This window comes from Zootoca vivipara, chromosome 16 (genome assembly GCF_963506605.1).
Source record: "Zootoca vivipara chromosome 16, rZooViv1.1, whole genome shotgun sequence".
Lineage (NCBI taxonomy): Eukaryota > Metazoa > Chordata > Lepidosauria > Squamata > Lacertidae > Zootoca > Zootoca vivipara.
Genome location: NC_083291.1, coordinates 27,020,046 through 27,033,178, shown reverse-complemented (window position 1 = coordinate 27,033,178; position 13,133 = coordinate 27,020,046). Strand labels below are relative to the sequence as shown.

The 13,133-nt window shown below is 45.2% G+C and overlaps 1 protein-coding gene across 2 annotated transcripts; it reads left to right on the top strand.

Moving 5' to 3' along the window:
• Window positions 1-438: 438 nt before the first annotated feature.
• On the top strand, window positions 439-12,957 carry LOC118075222 (3 beta-hydroxysteroid dehydrogenase/Delta 5-->4-isomerase). Of its 2 annotated transcripts, none has more exons than XM_035097113.2 (4): window positions 439-6,746; window positions 7,295-7,492; window positions 10,324-10,488; window positions 11,801-12,957. In XM_035097113.2, exons 2-4 carry the CDS (start codon window positions 7,339-7,341, stop codon window positions 12,613-12,615), a joined length of 1,134 nt encoding a protein of 377 aa, XP_034953004.1. In that variant the 5' UTR covers window positions 439-6,746; window positions 7,295-7,338; the 3' UTR covers window positions 12,616-12,957. The 2 variants fall into 2 exon arrangements, with proteins under 2 accessions (XP_034953004.1, XP_034953005.1); XM_035097114.2 differs by lacking the exon at window positions 439-6,746 and adding an exon at window positions 6,914-7,074.
• Window positions 12,958-13,133: the final 176 nt, after the last annotated feature.

Genomic DNA, 13,133 nt, shown 5'->3' with positions numbered 1-13,133 from the left:
TGTTTCTATGCTCTTTGCCTCTGTGCTTACGTGGTTTTAGAATTGCACCTGCTTTCATTATTCTGCTCTTTTTTTGTTTAATATTGTCTGCAGTTATTTCAATTTTTTTGTTTTCACTGTTTTTTTAACTGGCCTGGGGGCCCTTCAGAGTTGAAGGGTATTTGGGATATAAATACAGTATGTTAGATGAATTGTATAGACCCTGAACTGCCCAATATCAAACGAAAGCTAACAAGGCCTCTCCGCTCTTTGGAGCTAGTTAATTCGCAGAGCAACAACCTCAGATATGCAGATGACACAACCTTGATGGCAGAAAGTGAGGAGGAATTAAATAACCTTTTAATGAGGGTGAAAGAGGAGAGTGCAAAATATGGTCTGAAGCTCAACATCAAAAAAACCAAGATCATGGCCACTGGTCCCATCACCTCCTGGCAAATAGAAGGGGAAGAAATGGAGGCAGTGAGAGATTTTACTTTCTTGGGCTCCTTGATCACTACAGATGGTGACAGCAGTCACGAAATTAAAAGACGCCTGCTTCTTGGCAGAAAAGCAATGACAAACCTAGACAGCATCTTAAAAAGCAGAGACATCACCTTGCCGACAAAGGCCCGTATAGTTAAAGCTATGGTTTTCCCAGTAGTGATGTATGGAAGTGAGAGCTGGACCATAAAGAAGGTTGATCGCCGAAGAATTGATGCTTTTGAATTATGGTGCTGGAGGAGACTCTTGAGAGTCCCATGGACTGCAAGAAGATCAAACCTATCCATTCTTAAGGAAATCAGCCTTGAGGGCTCACTGGAAGGACAGATTGTGAAGCTGAGGCTCCAATACTTTGGCCACCTCATGAGAAGAGAAGAATCCTTGGAAAAGACCCTGATGTTGGGAAAGATTGAGGGCACTAGGAGAAGGGGATGACAGAGGATGAGATGGTTGGACAGTGTTCTCGGAGCTACGAACATGAGTTTGACCAAACTGCGGGAGGCAGTGGAAGACAGGAGTGCCTGGCGTGCTATGGTCCATGGGGTCACGAAGAGTCGGACACGACTAAACGACTAAACAACAACAATTCGCAGAGCACACAACACTCCAGAAAAATTTCCCAAAGATGCCCCATTGACGTGGATGTGCACTGTGCAAGAACGCAGTGATGCTCCCATGCCTCATGGTTCATGCCAATGGGGCATGCACAAAACGACTTCCTAGCACATAAGCTTTGTTAAGCTGCTCGCTTTAGTGTTTGGTAGAAGGGTTGTTACTTGATCTGGGGGGCAGCTATCCCCCTGCCCCCCCCCCGGGTACATTCATAGCATGTTACAGAAAAATGGGTTGAGTGGCCTCACGTCCTGCTTCAGTGACCCGTGTTTTAGCCAGCAGGAAGTGAAAATCCACCGGCGGCTCTTGAGAACTAGTCCATTTTGTACGTGAGCTTCTCTCTGAGATCACTCTTGTTTGTCCTGATCTTCCATGTCCTTCCCTTGGGCCCTTTCTGAATGTACTGATCTTGTGGAGAGACTCATGGTCCTGTAGATAAGACATGAAATAACACTACATCAACCAATATGACAGCTTTCAAGGCCGCTCACTCAGCAGCGTAGCAATACTGCGTCACAATGACGGGAGTTGTTTTCCTGGTTCAGCAGAATTTCCTTAAGTCATGAGGGAACATGCTGGAGACTCTAAACAGGAGCACAAATATCCCTTGTTTTGGCACCCGTCTGTCTCGAGAGACAATGGAGCGTGCCTCCAAGGTGACGTCAAACCGCTGGGTTAGCAGCGTCAGAGCGACCTCCCCAGGGCACAAGCCTGGGCAGTGTGTGTGGAGGTCCTGGGCTGCCCAGATGACAAGACCACCCCTCTCGGCCTCACTGATATGGCCCAAAGGAAAGCAGAGCAATGGTTTGACATCGGCTTGGCTGCAAGAAATGCTGGAAGGAGGCGTACAAGCCACCATCCAACCACCTGTGGGACTCCACTCCAGATTTGTGTAGAGTTTACTCTCTAGCCCTTTTTTCTCCTGAAGATATCATGCAAGGCAGCAGAGGTTTAGGATCAGATTTTTCCTTCTAGATGGACATCCTTCCCAGGTTGACAAGCCCCATCTGCCCCTCACTTCCCTCTACAACAGACACCCCCAAACTGTGGCCCTCCATATGTTTTGGCCTACAACTCCCATGATCCCTAGCTAACAGGACCAGTGGTGAGGGATGATGTGAATTGTAGTCCAAAACACGTGGAGGGTCGAAGTTTGGGGATGCCTGCTCTACAGCATGTGCAGAAACTGTCTTCTTGGCTGTTGAACCCACTCTTGGTCTTGCCTACTCAATCCGCTGAATCCTGTCTTCACCTGCAGGGGAAGGCCCTTACTCGCTGAGGGTTTGAGATCTATCGGCTACCCGCACCTGGTTTAACCCCCATCGTTCAGCCTTGACACTGAGGTCCAGTTCCAAGAGCCTTCTATCAGTTCCCTCAATGCAAGAAGTAAAGTTACATCGGAGCATTGCATCTCCCTCCCTAAGCTGGGCAGAAACTTCCCATCCTTTGGGAAGGAGGCACCAGAGGAACATATAGGAGACTAGCCTAGTCCCCTTAGTCCACTGACCGCACACAACTGCCCATAAGGAAATGCCACCTTTGGGCTGAAAAGGTATCCCTTATCCTTGGTTGTTTCTGATCTCTATAAGGAACTTTGGAGCTGAATTGACTGTAGCCAGACGATGCCAATGCAGCGAAGAAGGCCGGGTACTGGATTCACATTGCGTCAGTGTTAGGAGTGAGCCAAACGGGTGCGCACTTCATGAAAAATGTGCCATCTGATACCCAATTCCATGTATTTTCAAGCGGGGGAGGAAATGTTCATTCTGAAAGGCAGTACACAAGCAGGAGTTTTGGATGTCTTCCACAGTTGTCAGATAAGTCACCAGCAGACAGTTCAAGGTTGATGCAGAGAAAGCATCACAAGGAGGCGGGGGGGGGGGGAGCCCATAAACCCAACAACCGCAATCCCATTTCCAAGGGAGTAAACCCATTGAACAAAACGGCGCTTGCTTCAGCAGGCATGTCAAACATGCGGCCCTCCAAATGTTTTGGCCTACAACTCCTATGATCCCTAGCTAGCAGGACCAGTGGTTGGGGAAGATGGGGATTGTAGTCCAAAACATCTGGAAGGCCACTTGTTTGACATGCCTGCTTCAGAGGAAATATACATAAGATTGAACTTTATTTTTCTGATCACATCCGCACTGTACAACCAATGCTTTGCTGGATTGCGCATACTGCAAAGGTGCCAAAATTTAGAGTTAATAATAATAAATAATAGTAATAAATTTTATTTATACCCCGCCCTCCCCAGCCAGGATCGGGCTCAGGGCGGCTAACACCAAATATAAAACAGTTAATTAAAATACAGCTTAAGAACAAGATTAAAGACAACATTGAAAATGCAGCCTCATCAGAAAAAGAAAAAGGGGGAGGGGATCAAGTTGATTCCAGGCCAAAGGCCAGGCGGAACAACTCTGTCTTACAGGCCCTGCGGAAAGAAATCAAATCCCGCAGGGCCCTGGTCTCATGAGACAGAGCGTTCCCCCAGGCCGGAGCCAATGTTGAAAAGGCCCTGGCTCTGGTTGAGGCTAATCTGCCTTCCTTAGGGCCTGGGATCTCTAAGGTGTTGCTATTTATGGACCTTAAGGTCCTCCGTGGGGCATACTGGAAGAGGCGGTCCCGCAGGTACGAGGGTCCTAGGCCATGAAGGGCTTTAAAGGTCAAAACCAGAGAGGGATTTGTTTCGCAGAAAAACATATGGTGTTCATAAATTGGATTTTTGAAATTACCCATGTAATCCTACGCATGCCTACCCACTCAGAAGTAAGTTCTAATGGGGCTGGCTCCCATGAATGAGGACACAGGTCTGCAACTCTGATTATAACGTAAACATGGCTCAGTTGGTTAGAGCGTGGTGCTAATAACGTCAAGGTTGCAGGTTCAATCCCCTTATGGGACAGCTGCATATTCCTGCATTGCAGGGGGGTGGACTAGATGATGCTCAGGATCCCTTCCAACTCTAAAAAAATCCTATGATTCTATCATTGTTACTTGATTTTGCATAGTAAGACTGTTTTCCTTGCTTTTGTATCCTCTCTCTGTCCTTTATTGGGGTAACAAAAAGGTGCCTGTGTGTGTGTGTGTGTGTGTCAGGATTTTAAGTCCATAAAGACTGACTTTCCTGACTTTCCTAAATGTGGGAGCTTCTCATCAGATCTTCTTCGTGAGTTCAGTGAAGCGCCTTAAAAACCTCCCTACAGTTGAAGACCAGGTGTCCTTAAAAGTGCCAAACTGCCTTCAAGCAAAAAGGTAATTCTGGGGAAGCAGCGACTTTTCCCAGCAACATGCCAGTGGGGCTATAATATTCTCAACATGGCGGAGAAAATAAAGTCATAAGTGGAGGGCTCCCAAGGGTATCCCAATAAAGATTCGCAGGTCAAAGTGTACCAAGTACTTGGTACACTTTGACCTGTGAATCTTTGCTGATGAAGAATAGTCGAAACAGGGCCTTGTCCTGATGTTTACTGGAATTTATCCTTATTTGCCTTCAACATTGGGATTGATTCCCATTTAAACTCCGCATCAAATCAATGAAACCTTGTGAAGATTTTTTTGAAATCATCTTATTTTGGCCTGAGTTCTTGCAATTTATCGTTTATTTCTGGACTTTCCCAAGATCTCCAATTTCCACTGCTAAATTGTGATGCACTTTGACTGGCATGGAAAAAGCAAATGATCTTTATTTTATTAATTTAATTTAATTTGTTTTATTGCAATGCTTACCAGAAGTCAAGGGTATGAAGGAAAGTTAGTGAGGTCTTGACATGCGAGATAGTGAGCAAGGATGATATGAACAAGCTGCTTACGCAGACGATCCTTTTGTTTGCAGTTCTTGCTCTTGTTTTTAACCCAAGGCAGCCCATGGGAGGCAGCAACTGTCTGAAGGAAGTGCTATCTGTTTAATCATTCCTCAGTTCAAAATGACACTTGCATCTTTCCAGCAACAGATGAAAAAAGTAGGTTACAGTCATACCTCGGTTTAAATACGCTTCGGTTTGAGTACTTTCAGTTTAAGTACTCTGCGGACCCATCTGGAATGGATTAATCCACTTTCCATTGCTTTCAATGGGAAAGTTTGCTTCAGGTTAAGTACGCTTCAGGTTAAGTATGGACTTCCAGAACCAATTACACTCATACTTCGGGTTAAGTACGCTTCAGGTTGAGTACTCCGCGGACCCGTCTGGAAAGGATTAATCCACTTTCCATTACTTTCGATGGGAAAGTTCGCTTCAGCTTAAGTACGCTTCAGTTTAAGTACTCAGCGGACCCATCTGGAATGGATTAATCCACTTTCCATTACTTTCAATGGGAAAGTTTGCTGCAGGTTAAGTACGCTTCAGGTTAAGTATGGACTTCCAGAACCAATTGTGTACTTAAACCAAGGTACCACTGTATCTAAAACAATAGGAAATGCTAATATATTGGTAAGGAGTAAAACAATTCCGACCCTTTAGTCTTGTGATAAAGGTATTACAAGGCTCAACTCAACCCTTGAAGCCTCTGCAGAACCAGATTCACTATTTACTGTTATTTTTTCTATCCCTGTTCACACCTATATTTCAAGCTTCGAAACACATATTTTCAAGAAGCGATTAAAAAAGTATCCATGAAGCCTGCATAATTTTTTTTTTTGAGGGGGGTATGGAAACATCCCTGCTATCACTACATTTCTAAATACAAAACTGACTACCGTATTGTTGCTTCTGTGGAGTAATAATAATAATAATAATAATAATAATAATAATAATAATAATAATATTTATACCCCCACCCATCTGGCTGGGTTTCCCTAACCACTCTGGGTGGCTTACAGCAATAGAAGTTCATTTTCAAAGCAGCTAAAATTCAGTCTTCAGGTGCGAATGGTATAAACAATTTTGAATTAACATAGCAGTTGTGATGGGGTGTTTGTGTGTGTCATTATTTCCTTGCCCATAGTTCAATTCACAATTCAATAAGGCTAAGATGGCAATCCTACAAACTAACTAAAAAGAGGCAATTATTCCAGAAAAAAAATATTTTTTTGAGGATGGGGAATGCATTAGTTTTGGATTGAATTATCATGTCACCTGTATTAAAAGTACAGGTTATTCAGTCAATAATTAAATGTATTATTTAAAGTTTTTGTTACAAATGGAGCTACATGCTAGCATTGCTTTGATTTTGCCAAAGCAGCAGACAAAAAAAGGAGCAGTCTTTAAAATAAGAGGGCCGTTTATACCATCTGCTGAACTGAAATGGTGAAATGTTTACTCCATTGTGCCATTTTTAAACAACAGCAGCTGTGTGTCAGGTGGAGGGTAGCAAACACTCTCTGGTTTTTTTGTTGAAGGAAATCCCAAAAATTGTTTGGGAGAAAGCTAGGGTGAACCTTTCTCCAGGACGTGCTAGTAGTGAAACCAGTGCTTCCTTTTGTCTGTTGGAAAAACAAGGGCGGATATTCAAGCGTTACATCCTTGGATTCTGCCTTGGAAAGGCTTCTTACTGCCTGATTCTGCTGCAGGTGTTGCGAACTTTTCCCCAGTGCTATTTTTTCTGCTCATCCAATTGATGAAGCCGGAGTTGTTATCTGCTTTCAGTGGGTGCCAGCCCTCTTCTGCCAGACTGGAAGTAACTCTTCTCCTGCCATCCATTCGAGAGGCCACCAGGTAATTCTCGAATGGGACAAACGCATGGGAAAAACCCCAGACACAAGCAATACCAGCTGTGCGAGCTTTTTCTAAAAATCAATAAATTTGAGGATTCAAACCCCCCCCCCGCCCCCAAGTGGGTGGAGGAAGAGGGAACGTCATGAGTGTGCTACCCAATCTGGGGGAGGCAAAGAGAAGAGCGGGGGAGGATAAAAGGAGGTTCAGACGAGAAGGCAATAACAGCAACAACCCTGAGCTGCTTGCTGCCTCTGTCCTGAGGAATCCAGACAAGGGAGGAGATTGTAATTAATCATTACTGTCTCTTTGAGCAGTTAACTTCTTAGAGGTGAGGGCTATTCTTTGCTGAGTTGCCAAGTTTTCTAGTAATAGTGGCACCTGACACAGGATCCGGTCATCCCTTTTGAGTGTGCATGCGCACACGAAAGCTCATACCAATGACAAACTTAGTTGGTCTCTAAGGTGCTACTGGAAGGAATTTTTTATTTTTATTATTCCTTTTGAGTTTATTTATTCAGCTGTGCTGTTCCCTTCTCCTTCCCTTTCAGAAGGAGAGAGCTGCCCCTGGGTCAACTGCTGCAGCTTTTCCACCATGTCTTTGGCAGGAATGAAATGCCTGGTGACCGGAGCTGGGGGGTTCCTTGGTCAAAGGATCGTCTGCCAGTTGCTGGAGGAAGAGGAAGGACCGGCCGAGGTCCGCGCCACGGACAAAGCCCTCAGCCCTGAGACACTGCAGCGTTTTGGAAGTAAGTTCCTCTGTGTTTGTTTTCTGAAGGGAGGGGAAGATCTGGAGTTTAAAGAAGCTGTGCGACTAGGATCCAAATTGTAAGGTTATCTCATTTTGGGAAAGTGGCCTCATTTACTGAGGTGTTGCATGAGCTGCAACATTTCAGAACACAGGTGGGAGCTCGGATGCACATAGAAAGGTAGCATGCCCAGGAAAAGACTGACAGGCCACTTTTCTACCTGCAGGGAATGCGTTTTGTGCAGCAGGGTGTTTGCCCATCACCAGGCAAGGTGCCTCAGGCTGTTGACGAAGGAGGTGGCTCTTTAAAAGGCCTGCTGTTTCTTCACTGGTTTAGTTTTCTGTCTGGGGATGGTTAAATTTGTTTCATGGTAATATTTTGACGGTGTGATTTGGTTTAATGTGAGGGTCGTTGACGTTGTCTGTTTTATACTGCTCTGCGATGGTAGAATGTGTCTGCTCTGTGCAGCTTGAATGAATGGGGTAGCAGAGGGGCAGCAGTTGTACTGTGGAACAGGAATACTTTGGCATAAGGATGCAATCGTCTCTTGGCAAACCTGGGCGCTCCCTGCAGACTGCCTTTAGCCTCATCGGAAACACTGTCTCCAGCAAACACCTGAGTGGGCCGTATCACCACAACTTAAGAGAAAAACAACTACCAGACTTTAACTACCAGACATCTGAAGGCAGCCCTGTTTAGGGAAGCTTTTAATGTTGAATAGATTGTTGTATTTTAATGTTTGTTGGAAGCCGTCCAGAGTGGCTGGGGAAACCCAGCCAGATGGACTGGGTATAAATCATAAATTATTATGTATTCATAAATTATTATGTATTATTATGTAATACATTTCATGTATTCAGATGAACAAATGAAACTGGAATTGAATCATGTCTCCATGGGATGTAGGGCACTTTTTACATGCGCAGCTGAATGTGCAGATGCCATGCGAGTTTGGCCAGCATGTGTGCTTGTGCTAGGAGCAGGGCTGGTGGTCTCTAGGAGATGGCAGGCATGCATGCATGGGGACCAATCCAGAGTGAAAAATAAAAACCAGGGGCATTAGGTGCAAGGGCAACAAATTAAAACCTCAGAAGTTAGGTTTAAATAAGGGACAACTGCTCCTTTGGTTAACTACCGGTATGGTATGTTCTAGGAAAAGCATGGGCATCTATTATCAAAAGCTCAAAATCAGTCTCACCAGCTTTTAAGAATGAGCAGGGAGAACCTCCTGTGGCTGCTGTTCATATATTTCTCTATAGAGAAACCTTCAGTTTAAAAACTAATTGACTTCAGAGCGTTGGCGGACTAGTTTCCCTTTGTCCCTTGAATATCCAGGATAGCAGCAGCAACATGCCTAGCAGTACAGTTCAGGAAATATTAAAAGGTTTTCTGTAATTAACAAAAGCACATTCAGGGTCTCTTTCAAATCCTTCATACAGGTCAATTACAGTCAGTTTGAGACGTTTTTGTTGTAGACAATTTGAGGTTCAGGGTGTTGACAATTTCTGCGTGTCTTTCCTCACTTCTTGCTTCTTTCCCTTTTCTGTTTGTCTTCTTTTTCTTCTTTTCTGTGAAGTCATACGTTTGTTAAAATCTAGGGATTGTGTACTCAAAGAGGTGGTACAGTAGATGGTTGGTGGAGGGCTCTGGGTGGTGGACAGGGTAATTTCGGTCTCCCAGGGTGAGAGGCTGGGAGGAGAAAGGAAGGATATCAGATGAGAGCTGGGGTGTGTGTGTGGCTGCTACCTTCTGTGGGAGGTGGGGGCAGAGAATTGCCTTTAGGAGATGTGTGACTGCCAATATGTGTGCCACTCTTGGCACCAAAAGGGGACAGAACAGGGTGGGGGTGTAATGGGCTTATGCATAACTGCTGACATGCACAATACTGGAACACAACCCCCATGCAAATGGGGAGTTGCCTGTATTTTTGGTAGTCCTTATCATATTGTACAGTCGCATCTTGGATCCCGAACGCCTTGGTACTGACATTCTGGCTCCTGAACACTGCAAACCTGGAAGTGAGTGTTTCAGTTTGCAAACGTTCTTTGGAACCTGAACATCCGACGGGGCTTCCTGCAGCCAATCAGAAGTCATGCTTTGGTTTCTGAACGTTTTGGAAGTTGAACAGACTTCCGGAATGGATTCCATTCGACTTCCAAGGTACAACTGTATCTGTATTGTGAAAAACTTTAATAAAAATATTATAACTGGTCAACATTGAAGGAAGTCGAGTTAAAAAGGTTAAAATTATTGTAAAATTATTGAAATGTATCAATAAAAGTTTTTTAAAAAAAGAATTCTTGGCACTGTAGTTTAGCTTTTGCAGAGTGACAATTTCCAGCAACTTTTAACAAACTACAGCACCCAGAATTCTTTGAGGAAAACAATGTGCTTTCAAGGTATAGTATATGTGCCAGATTTACGTATAAGCTAAACAAGCTATAGCTTAGGGCCCCATTCTCTTAGGGGGCCCCCAAAAAATTAAAGGGGAAAAAACCCTGGATGTACATTTCCAAAATATAAGATAAAAAAAACAAATAAAATAAAACCTACATACAGCAAGAGTGTTTTGTGTTGTGTAGGCTCCTATGATGTGAATAACGTGAGTAAAGGCCTGCTAGCCTGCTCCCTAAAATATCACTGGTTTGCTCATATAAAGGGCCCATTACCTTCAGTAGCTTAGGGCCTCATCAGACCTAAATCCGGTCTTGAGAAATGTGTCGTTTTGGCTGCTCCTTAATATAAATTAAACAGTAGGGATTCTCCTGCTCTTTAGTGAACCACAGAGGCAAACAACTGATCACCCCTTTATCTGATGTCATAATTTCCAGAACTGAAGACCAAAACTCTCCTGACAATCATGCAAGGGGATATCCGGGATGCAGCATTCCTCTGCACAGCTGTCCAAGGTGTCTCCCTTGTCATCCACACGGCTTGCATCATCGACATCTTGGGATATATAGACCGACAGACACTCTGGGATGTCAACACAAAAGGTAAGACTCGGCTGCGCAGAGATTCTAATTCTATTGTGTGATCTGGACAGTCCCTCCCCTTACCTGGCCAGTCCCCTGGCAACCCCTCCCCAGGCAGGATTGGTCGATTGGCTGGGGTAGGCGGAGACCCCAGGCATCCTGCCTGGGAAGGCAGTGCCAGCTCCGAACTATCAGGGAGCCGCTCTGGGATCAGGGGGCTGTGCGCGACCACGCAAAAGTCGCCCTCCATTTGATGGTGGGGAACGGTCATTGTGCCGTTTATTGAACATGTCTTTCCTTCACTGCTGACCAACCACAGCCTGTCCCCAGGGAGCTGAAATTCAGAGCCAGGAAGGTGGTTTCTGTTGCAGCAGCAGCAGCAGCAATCTCTAGGAGAGGGTGGCCTGGTATCACAAGCCATACACACAGGCAAAATATTCAGTTTCAACCTTTTGCCACAAGTCCTCCTGCTTCCTACCTCCTTCAACCACCTGCTGATGTACTACAACGCAATATGGCCTCTGTTGTCTCCTTTCCATGGCACTGTCAGGAATGCACAGCCACACCCCAGCCTGTCAGAGCTGTTCTTGGTAAGCTAGAGTGGCATACAGCGCAGAATGAGGTAGGGAGACAGAGGCAGAGTCCTGAGATGGGAGAATGGACTCTTCCACTTCACACTGCAGTTTCAGCTACAAATGCTTACTGCACAATGTTCTGCATTTAAACGTTGATATGAAATGCTCCCATAGGCCCGTCTGTGTAAGAGTTTCCTGTTACAAAATGAGGGACTAGTCTGAAGTCGATGAATTGTGGACAGGACTGCATGTTTGAAGAACCCCTTTTTTTTAAAAAAAGAAACCTCCCTGCATGTAGAAGACCAGTGCATCAGGGAGAATGGTTTAGTACAGTCCTTTCCCTGGTGTGTTTGTTTAGTACACGTGAGGGATTTTTATGCACTGATGTATGACGTTATGCTGAATGAGTGGTAGGACAACACTGAACTGGCAAGGGGCTCAAATTAAGCCTCAGGTCAAAATTTCCAGCAATGCTGGCGCTTTGGGGGGGGGAGGAGAGAGCTTACAGAGCTACAGAGCTTTCAGCTTTCTAGCAGGTGCCCGTTTCACAGGGAACACCTGCCACCTTCGCTTCATGCAGGCAGTTCATTACAAAGATACGCCTGGCACAATGCAATGTGAGCTGGTGGGTTTGGGTCATCGCTAAAAATGGCAGAAGGCACATGTGTGTGAGAGAGCGGGGAAATGTTCTTTTCATTTTCCCACCTCTGGTAGCAAAACTTGAGCCAGCCTTGCTAACGTATTTCTTTTTGGCAAAGGTACACAGCTGCTCCTGGATGCCTGCCTCCACAACAACGTCCAGTATTTTGTCTTCACCAGCAGCATTGAAGTGATGGGTCCAAACAGAAGAGGGGACCCCATTGTTGATGGTGATGAAGACACAGTGTATCGCGATAACAGAAAATTCCCTTACGCTGAATCAAAGAAAGCGGCGGAGAAATTTGTGCAGGAGCTGGATGGCCAGCCACTGAAAGATGGCAGCAGTCTTGTGACCTGCGCTTTGAGGTCCCCGTACATCTTTGGAGAAGGAAGTCCTTTCCTTCTGGGCCATCTCGATGAAAGCATCCGAAACAATAATGTCTTTATAAGGCTATCTAGGAAGGAGGCTCTCGTAAATCCCATCTATGTAGGGAACATTGCTTCGGCTCACATTCAAGTGGCGAAAGCCATGAGGGATCCAGAAAAGGTCAAGCGGATCCGAGGAAAATTCTATTACATCACAGATGACACTCCCCACATGAGCTATTCGGACTTAAATTACGAGCTGAGCAAGGAGCTGGGGTTTGGTGTTGAACCCAAACTACCGATGCCCTTGACAATCTTCTATTACTATGCTCTGCTGCTGGAGATTGTGAGTTTCTTACTCCGGCCTTTTGTCAGATACATTCCCCGCACCAATACTCACCTTGTGACCTTGGTCAATACCCCGTTTAGCTTTTCTTCCAGAAAAGCTCAAAGGGATTTTGGCTACACACCTCGCTACAAATGGGAAGAAGCCAAGGAGCTTACAAGCCAGTGGATTGCCAAAGTAGCTCCACTAAGAAGAGCCTACCTGAAAAAGAAGACCCTCTAAGGTTGACCTCTGTGGCAGGATGAAGAGGAGGCAGGAAGTAAGGAGGGTGGGCGGTCAGCAGGGAGGCAACAGAGCAGCCAAAGTGTGGAACCCACTTTCTGAAATGCCTGAATGAAGTACAAGAACTCTTTCATTCACTGTGGACATTAATGATCAACCAGTCCCCCCCCCCAAGTTCTTCACCAGCTCTCATGGGCCGCCACCTGCTTCTGTCACCATTCAGAACTGCAAGGACAGCAGTGATTTGTCACATACAGGTTACTTGCAAGCACCTAGCAGAGAAATGTTAATAATAGCAATGCATATATAAAATCAACAGGACATGCATGGCCTGTGCAACAAGTGTTGTGTGGGGTTTTTTTTTAATTGAGTTTGAGGGCCATTTAATAGAATCAGCATGATCAAGTGGCAATGGTTTTTGTGATAAGGGTGATGAGGTGTGATGCCAAAAAAAGGGCGGGTGAGGAAAAACTACATTCTTAAAAAATATGGTGCAAAGAAGGGTTTAGCCTGGTTCT

Excerpts from the sequence above, each read along its gene's own strand:
- LOC118075222 (XM_035097113.2), top strand. The coding sequence starts at position 7,339 with ATGTCTTTGGCAGGAATGAAATGCCTGGTGACCGGAGCTGGGGGGTTC. Across the intron at positions 7,493-10,323 it reads GACACTGCAGCGTTTTGGAA|AACTGAAGACCAAAACTCTC; the intron begins GTAAGTTCCTCT and ends CATAATTTCCAG. Across the intron at positions 10,489-11,800 it reads CTGGGATGTCAACACAAAAG|GTACACAGCTGCTCCTGGAT; the intron begins GTAAGACTCGGC and ends TTTTTGGCAAAG.